The following is a 9246-nucleotide window of genomic DNA, read 5'->3' on the forward strand; positions in this document are numbered from 1 at the left end:
GAATTCAATGGGATTCTGCTGCTCTGTCCACATGGCTGAATTTCCATGCCCTGCAGTTTGTGGAATGTCCGCACGGAGATTCTCTGTGCAGACATTCCGTCGTGTAAACATGGCCTAAAAGTGAGACCTCAGGGAGTGGCTGAAACCACTAGGAGAATGATTATGCTGAAAATACTTGGTTCGAAATACTATGACTATGATAACTACAAGGCAGCAATCACCAGGAGGGCCAAAAGACTGGAAACACCAGGAGAACCACAAGACTGGGAACACCAGGAGAATCACAAGACTGGGAGCACCAGGAGGACCACAAGACTGGAAACAACAGGAGTACCAAAAGATTAAAACACCAGGAGGACCACAAGACTGAAAACACCAGGAGAACCACAAGACTGGAAACACCAGGAGGGCCAAAAGACTGGAAACACCAGGAGAACCACAAGACTGGGAACACCAGGAGGACCACAAGACTGGAAACAACAGGAGTACCAAAAGATTAAAACACCAGGAGGACCACAAGACTGGAAACACCAGGAGAACCACAAGACTGGAAACACCAAGAGGACCACAAGATTGGAAACACCAGGAGGACCAAAAGATTAAAACACCAGGAGGACCACAAGACTGGAAACACCAGAAGAACCACAAGACTGGAAAAAACAGGAGGACCAAAAGACTGGAAACACCAGGAGGACCACAAGACAGAAAACACCAGGAGGACCACAAGACAGAAAACACCAGGAGGACCACAAGACTGGAAAAAACAGGAGGACCACAAGACAGGAAACACCAGCAGGACCACAAGACTGGAAACACCAGGAGGACCACAAGACTGGAAACACCAGGAGGACCACAAGATTGGAAACACCAGGAGGACCACAAGACTGGAAACACCAGGAGGACCACACGACTGGAAACACCAGGAGGACAAAAAGGCTGGAAACATCAGGAGAACCACAAGACTGGAAAAAACAGGAGGACCACAAGACAGGAAACACCAGCAGGACCACAAGACTGGAAACACCAGGAGGACAAAAAGGCTGGAAACACCAGAAGGACCACAAGACTGGAAACAACAGGAGGACCAAAAGATTGAAAACACCAGGAGTACCACAAGACTGGAAAGACCAGGAGAACCACAAGACTGGTAAAAACAGGAGGACCACAAGACTGGAAACACCAGGATGACAAAAAGGCTGGAAACACCAGGAGGACCATAAGACTGGAAAAAACAGGAGGACCACAAGACAGGAAACACCAGGAGGACCAAAAGACTGGAAACACCAGGAGGTCCACAAGACTGGAAAAAACAGGAGGACCAAAAGACTGGAAACACCAGGAAGACCACATGACTGGAAACACCAGGAGGACAAAAAGGCTGGAAACACCAGGAGGACCACAGGACAGGAAAAACCGGGAGGACCAAAAGACTGGAAACAACAGGAGGACTACAAGATTGGAAGTACCAGGAGGACCACAAGATTGGAAACACCAGGAGGACCACAAGACTGGAAACACCAGGAGGACCACAAGACAGGAAACACCAGAAGGACCACAAGACAGGAAATACCAGGAGGACCACAAGACTGGAAACACCAGGAGGACCACAAGACAGAAAACACCAGGAGGACCACAAGACAGAAAACACCAGGAGGACCACAAGACAGAAAACACCAGGAGGACCACAAGACTGGACACACCAGGAGGACCACAAGACAGGAAACACCAAGAGAGCTACATGACAGGAAACACCAGGAGGACCACAAGACTGGAAACGCCAGGAGGACCACAAGACAGAAAACACCACGAGGACCACAAGACTGGAAACACCAGGAGGACTACAAGATTGGAAGTACCAGGAGGACCACAAGATTGGAAACACCAGGAGGACCACAGGACAGGAAAAACCGGGAGGACCAAAAGACTGGAAACAACAGGAGGACTACAAGATTGGAAGTACCAGGAGGACCACAAGATTGGAAACACCAGGAGGACCACAAGACTGGAAACACCAGGAGGACCACAAGACAGGAAACACCAGAAGGACCACAAGACAGGAAATACCAGGAGGACCACAAGACTGGAAACACCAGGAGGACCACAAGACAGAAAACACCAGGAGGACCACAAGACAGAAAACACCAGGAGGACCACAAAACTGGACACACCAGGAGGACCACAAGACAGGAAACACCAAGAGAGCTACATGACAGGAAACACCAGGAGGACCACAAGACTGGAAACGCCAGGAGGACCACAAGACAGAAAACACCACGAGGACCACAAGACTGGAAACACCAGGAGGACCACAAGACAGGAAACACCAGGAGGACAACAAGACAGGAAACACCAGGAGGACCACAAGACAGAAAACACCAGAAGGACCACAAGACAGAAAAAAACAGGAGGACCACAAGACAGAAAACACCAGGAGGACCACAAGACTGGAAACACCAGGAGGACCACAAGACTGAAAACACCAGAAGGACCACAAGACTGGAAACACCAGGAGCACCACAAGACTGGAAACACCAGGAGGACGAGAAGACTGGAAACACCAGGAGGACCACAAGACAGGAAACACCAGAAGGACCCCAAGACAGGAAACACCGGGAGGACCACAAGGCAGGAAACACCAGGAGGACCACAAGACTGGAAACATCAGGAAGACCACAAGATTGGAAACACCCAGAGGACCACAATACAGGAAACACCAGGAGGACTACAAGACAGGAAACAACAGGAGGAATACAAGGCGGGAAACACCAGGAGGACTACAAGACTGGAAACACCAGGAACACCACAAGACAGAAAACACCAGGAGGACCACAAGACAGGAAACACCAGGAGGACCGCAAGACAGGAAACACCAGGAGGACCGCAAGACAGAAAACACCAGGAGGACCACAAGACAGAAAACACCAGGAGGACCACAAGACAGGAAACACCAGGAGGACCACAAGACAGGAAACACCAGGAGGACCACAAGACAGGAAACACCAGGAGGACCACAAGACAGGAAACACCAGGAGGACCACAAGACAGGAAACACCAGGAGGACCGCAAGACAGAAAACACCAGGAGGACCACAAGACTGGAAACACTAGGAGGACCACAAGACAGGAAACACCAAGAGGGCTACAAGACAGGAAACACCAGGAGGACTACAAGACTGGAAACACCAGGAGGACCACAAGACTGGAAACACCAGGAGAACCACAAGACTGGAAACACTCGGAGGACCAAAAGACTGGAAACACCAGGAGGACCACAAGACAGAAAACACCAGGAGGACCAAAAGACAGAAAACACCAGGAGGACTACAAGACGGAAAACACCAGAAGGACCACAAGACTGGAAACACCAGGAGGACCACAAGACTGGAAACCCAGGAGGACCACAAGACAGGAAACACCAGGAAGACTACAAGACGGAAAACACCAGAAGGACCACAAGACTGGAAACACCAGGAGAACCACAAGACTGGAGCCATTTTAATGAAGCACAAAGCTGGAATCACCAGAAGATTGGAATTCAAAGAATGACATGTCTAACTTAGGTTTGAGACTTTTTGGAGGGCTTTGTACCTTTTAATGCTTACCGCGCAACATTCGCACTTCACATATTCGCAACCACTGCAAAGTGAAAACTGGACGTCGCTTAGGTAAGGTTGTTTACTACTTTCTGCGTACCCGCAAAAATGTGCAAAAATCCATACTGAGAACATTTCCCATTACTGAGTAGGCCAAGTTACCATTTGTATTACCGCCATCTCCTCAGTTCACCGACACTTTACATCAGTGGTCTCAAACTGTGGCCGACCAGATGTTGGCAAATCTTCAACTCCCAGCATGCCCGGACAGCCAACGGCTGTCCGGGCATGCTGGGAGTTGAAGTTTTGCAACATCTGGAGGGTCACAGTTTAGGGGAGATTTATTAAAACCTGTCCAGAGGAAATGTGGCCCAGTTGCCCATAGCAACCAATCAGATTGCTTCTTTCATTTTTAAAAAGGCCACTGCAAAATGAAAGAAGCGATCTGATTGGTTGCTACGGGCAACTGGGCTACTTTTCCTCTGGACAGGTTTCGATAAATCCCCCCAACCACTGCGTTACATCATTACACCTGAGTATTTTATGTGGATGACAATTTGTCGGATTAGTTTCTTTTATTATGTGTCGGATGGGATTACCTAATACATTAATGGGATTGATGCTCCTGGCTGACACATGACTTCCTCTTGCCTTTCCAGTCACACGCATGTTGTAACCTGATAGTTTTGACAGGATATGACATATTAAATTAATTTAATGGTTGCAGCCAAAAATGAGATTCCTGCCCTTCGATGTGCCTGTGGCCTATCGTCAAGACGGTGCCGCACCCTGACGGGAAAGATACCATTGTCTGATTCAATGACAAATTCCTATGATTATTTCCCATGCACCTTGTATACAGTAAAGAGAATAGGAGATCTGTGCTTTTTTTATCCTGAAGCATGATGGGAGTCATTTTCCTTTTCTCCCCTCGCATACAGACAACAGTTGAGCTTTAAAGGGGCACTTCGATGGAAAACAATTTTATTGATATCAATTGGCTCCAGTAAGTTATGCAGATTTGTAAATTACTTCTATTAAAAAATCTTAATCCTTCCAGTACTTATCAGCTGCTGAAGTTGAGTTGTTCTTTTTCTGTCTGACCACAGTGCTCTCTGCTGACACCTCTGTCCGTTTCAGGAACTGTCCAGAGCAGGAGCAAATCCGCATAGCAAACCTCTCCTGCTCTGGACAGTTCCTGATACGGACAGAGGTGTCAGCAGAGAGGACTGTGGTCAGACTGGAAAGAACTACACAACTTCCTGTGGAGCATACAGCAGCTCATAAGTACTGGAAGGATTAGGATTTTTTTTATAGAAGTAATTTACAAATCTGTATAACTTTCTGGCACCGGTTGATTTGAAAACATAAATAGGTTTCCACCAGAGTACCCCTTTAAAGCTCACCATTTGCAAGTGTGGTATCCCGGTACCGTATTGCATCCAGTACCTAGTGTAGAGGTCCCCAAAGTCAGAGTAACTACGTTCAGGTAGGGTTCCTCAGGTGGGACAGCCCCTAGTCGCCTCTTCTTAAGTCTAACTGTAATGTTAATAAATGTATATATTAATAATTATATCTATATTGTATAGAAATGTATAGTACTTATGTTGTTCAGCGTCGCAGGACCTTCGGTCATGTGACCAAGCTAGTAACCTCTATGGTATGTTGCAGGACCTTAGGAGGCCCTTGGGTCACGTGTTACCCACAAATCTCTGTAAAGGTGATTGACATCCGTTTGGACCAATTAGCGTCAGTCCAGCCCCTGCTCATATAAGGGAGCTGCGTCCAATTATCGCTTTCTTGGGTTGCTGCTCTCGTGGATGCCGGACTAACAGGACGGTGTGCTACGCAACTTTCAAAGACACGCTAGGCCTCAAAACCTACGGCCTCAGCCAAACCAAAATCGTGAGTCTAAGGCTGCATTCACACCACGTTTTGTACATATGGGTGCCGGATACGGCGGGGGGAGGGGCAAACCAGGCGCTCCCGTACCCCTGACGAATCAGCCCGTGACTCCATTTCCTTTTATGAGCCGACCAGAGTCAAACGTTGACCCCGATCTGCTCAGTTTTAACCCGTATGCAGTTTTGTGAAAATCATACTATACTACTGTTTTAGGTCCGGTCCAAAACCGCATACGGGTCAAAACTGAGCAGATCGGAGTCACCGTTTGACTCCGGTTGGCTCATAAAAGTAAATGGAGTCAAGGGATGATTTGGCTGGGGTACGGGAGCGCCCGGTTGGCCCCTCCCCCCGCCGGATCCGGCACCCGTATGTACAAAACGTGGTGTGAATGCAGCCTTACTCTAATTCCTGCTAATACTAGCCTGACTACTGGACCGCAACTAATTCCCCTAAATCCAATGGAACAGCGCAATATACTGGAGACTCTTAAAGCTAAAGTCCCAACCATTGTCAATCTCCAAAAGGAAGCTGTATTAACCCCTTAAGGACTTAGCCCTTTTTCACCTTAAGGACCGGAGCGTTTTTTGCAATTCTGACCACTGCCACTTTAAACATTAATAACTCTGGGATGCTTTTACTTATCATTCTGATTCTGAGATTGTTTTTTCGTGACATATTCTACTTTAACATAGTTGTAAATTTTATGGTAACTTGCATCCTTTCTTGGTGAAAAATCCCACAATGTGATGAAAAAAATGAAAATTTTGCAATTTTTCTAACTTTGAAGCTCTCTGCTTGTAAGGAAAATGGATATTCAAAATAAAAATGTTTTGGTTCACATATACAATATGTCTACTTTATGTTTGCATAATAAAATTTATGAGTTTTTACTTTTGGAAGACACCAGAGGGCTTCAAAGTTCAGCAGCAATTTTCAAATTTTTCACAAAATTTTCAAACTCGATATTTTTCAGGGACCAGTTCAGTTTTGAAGTGGATTTGAAGGGTCTTCATATTAGAAATACCCCACAAATGACCCCATTATAAAAACTGCACCCCCCAAAGTATTCAAAATGACATTCAGTCAGTGTTTTAACCCTTTAGGTGTTTCACAGGAATAGCCGCAAAGTGAAGGAGATCCAATTTTAGAATTTTTGCAAGTGGTAAAAGGAGAACATTTTTACTTGTATTTGTAGCCCAATTTCTCTCGAGTAAGCACATACCTCATATGTCTATGCAAAGTGTTCGGCAGGCGCAGTACTGACAGCAGTGGGACAGGTTGCACACACAGGTACGGTCCGGTGAAAAAAAACGCAATAAAGTTCAAAAAAAAGTGCCGGCACCACAAAAAAACGCTGATCAGTACTAGGGGACTGATCAGCGGCAGGTGGGCTTTAACAAACGGTGGCGGACGCTCTTTTATGACTAAGAGGGTCTGCACACACGCTTAGAAAAAAAAAAAAAGATCTGAGTCAAAAAAAAAGGCTGGTGGCAGACCGCAGCGACTCAGCAGGGCCGGGGTCACGCAGCTAAAGGTTCTACGGACCCACGGACACCCACTGAGGTACGCCCCAAAAAAAAAAAAAAAGACTTTTTTTTTTTTTTTTTAACCCTCACCTGTCCCTACCTAAAACTAAAGCTAACCCTGGGGGATTTCTGTGCCAAGGGGCCAGAGAGAGGGGGCAAGGGGTACTTTTTTAACCCCTTAAGGACTCTTAAGGATTTTTCAGTTTTTGCACTTTCGTTTTTTCCTCCTTACCTTTTAAAAATCATAACCCTTTCAATTTTCCACCTAAAAATCCATATTATGGCTTATTTTTTGCGTCGCCAATTCTACTTTGCAGTGACATTAGTCATTTTACCCAAAAATGCACGGCGAAATGGAAAAAAAAATAATTGTGCGACAAAATCGAAGAAAAAACGCCATTTTGTAACTTTTGGGGGCTTCCGTTTCTACGCAGTGCATATTTCAGTAAAAATTACACCTTATCATTATTCTGTAGGTCCATGCGGTTAAAATGATTTCCTACTCATATAGGTTTGATTTTGTCGCACTTCTGGAAAAAATCATAACTACATGCAGGGAAATGTATACGTTTAAAAATGTCATCTTCTATGAAGGTGTGGTATGAGGACTCTTTTGTTGCGCCGTGATCTGAAGTTTTTATCGGTATGATTTTTGTTTTGATCGGACTTTTTGATCACTTTTTATTCATTTTTTAATGGTATAAAAAGTGACCAAAAATGCGCTTTTTTTTGACGTTGGAATTTTTTTGCGCGTATGCCATTGACCGTGCGGTTTAATTAATGATATATTTTTATAGTTAGGACATTTACGCACGCGGCGATACCACATATGTTTATTTATTTATTTTTTTTACACTGTTTTATTTTTTTTATGGGAAAAGGAGGATGATTCAAACTTTTATTAGGGAAGGGGTTAAATGACCTTTATTAACACTTTTTTTTACTTTTTTTTTGCAGTGTTATAGGTCCCATAGGGACCTATAACACTGCACACACTGATCTCTCATCCTGATCACAGGCGTGTATTAACACGCCTGTGATCAGTGTTATCGGCGCTTGACTGCTCCTGCCTGGATCTCAGGCATGGAGCAGTCATTCGCCGATCGGACACCGAGGAGGCAGGTAAGGGCCCTCCCGGTGTCCTGTAAGCTGTTCGGGACGCCGACGGTCCTGAACAGCCCGACTGAGCAGCCGGGTCACTTTCACTTTAGAAGCGGCGGTCAGCTTTGACCGCCGCTTCTAAAGGGTTAATACAGCACATCGCTGTGATCGGCGATGTGTGGTATTAGCCGCGTGTCCCGGCCATTGATGAGCGCCGGGACCGACGCGATATGATGCGGGATCGCGCCGCGATCCCGCTTCATATCGCTGGAGCCGGCGCAGGACATAAATATACGTCCTGCGTCGTTAAGGGGTTAACACTGAGGGGATGGTGGCAGCACGGGGCTCCGTCCTGCTCGCCAGATCTCTGTGGAATGGCGGGCAGAACGGAGCAACATGCTCCTAGCCCCCACCATCCCCTCCCATTACACTGTGATTGGTGTGGCCACTTTGGCCACCCAATCACAACTGTACTGAGGGGGGTGGCCACAATGCCAGCCACCAATACAGCACGGATGGTGATTGGTGGTATATATGACACCACCATTCATCATCTATAACCGGGTCCCAGGGTCACACGTGACCCTGATGACCTGTAACCGCTGCAGAACGCCGGTAAGTAGTTACCGGCGCCCTGCAACGATCACCGGTATAGGAGGTCCTCTGGACCTCCTCCGGCATACTGCCGCGATGTCTGCTGAATGAAATCAGCAGACATCCGGCTCCGATCCCCGCCCGGCGAGCGGTGGGGAACGGAATCGCATCGCATCGCTCGTCTGAATTGACGAGCGGTGCGCGGCGATCGCCGACAGGGGGGGTCATCATTTTAGCAGGCATCAGGCACCGGCTCCGCTCCAGCGTTTCGGCATCTAATAAAGAAGTTCCTTTTCACGAATTGGCGCTGGACATTCTTCTTCTTTTTCAAATAATACTGCAATTTAGTTCCCAAAGAATACTACCATAGAGGACACTAAGTAAATAAAGGTCCTGGACAATTGCCCGTTTTGCCTGCCTATAAAACCCAATCTAGCTCTCTGGTTACAGTAGACCAGCATTATGGATCATGAAGCTTTAGACATGAACAGAGATAAAATAAAAACAACATAAAAAAAAACCATCAAG

The 9246-nt window shown here is 46.5% G+C and overlaps 1 protein-coding gene across 1 annotated transcript; it reads left to right on the plus strand.

The window, feature by feature from the left end:
- Positions 1 to 1348: 1348 nt before the first annotated feature.
- Positions 1349 to 3559, plus strand: LOC130285266 (repetin-like). The gene has a single exon (XM_056536618.1). It carries the CDS (start codon positions 1349 to 1351, stop codon positions 3557 to 3559), a length of 2211 nt encoding a protein of 736 aa, XP_056392593.1.
- The last annotated feature ends 5687 nt before the right edge of the window (positions 3560 to 9246 follow it).

This window comes from Hyla sarda, chromosome 8, assembly GCF_029499605.1.
Source record: "Hyla sarda isolate aHylSar1 chromosome 8, aHylSar1.hap1, whole genome shotgun sequence".
Lineage (NCBI taxonomy): Eukaryota > Metazoa > Chordata > Amphibia > Anura > Hylidae > Hyla > Hyla sarda.

What these genes read in the sequence shown, in the direction of transcription:
- LOC130285266 (XM_056536618.1), top strand. Translation starts at nt 1,349, where the DNA reads ATGACTGGAAACACCAGGAGGACAAAAAGGCTGGAAACACCAGGAGGA.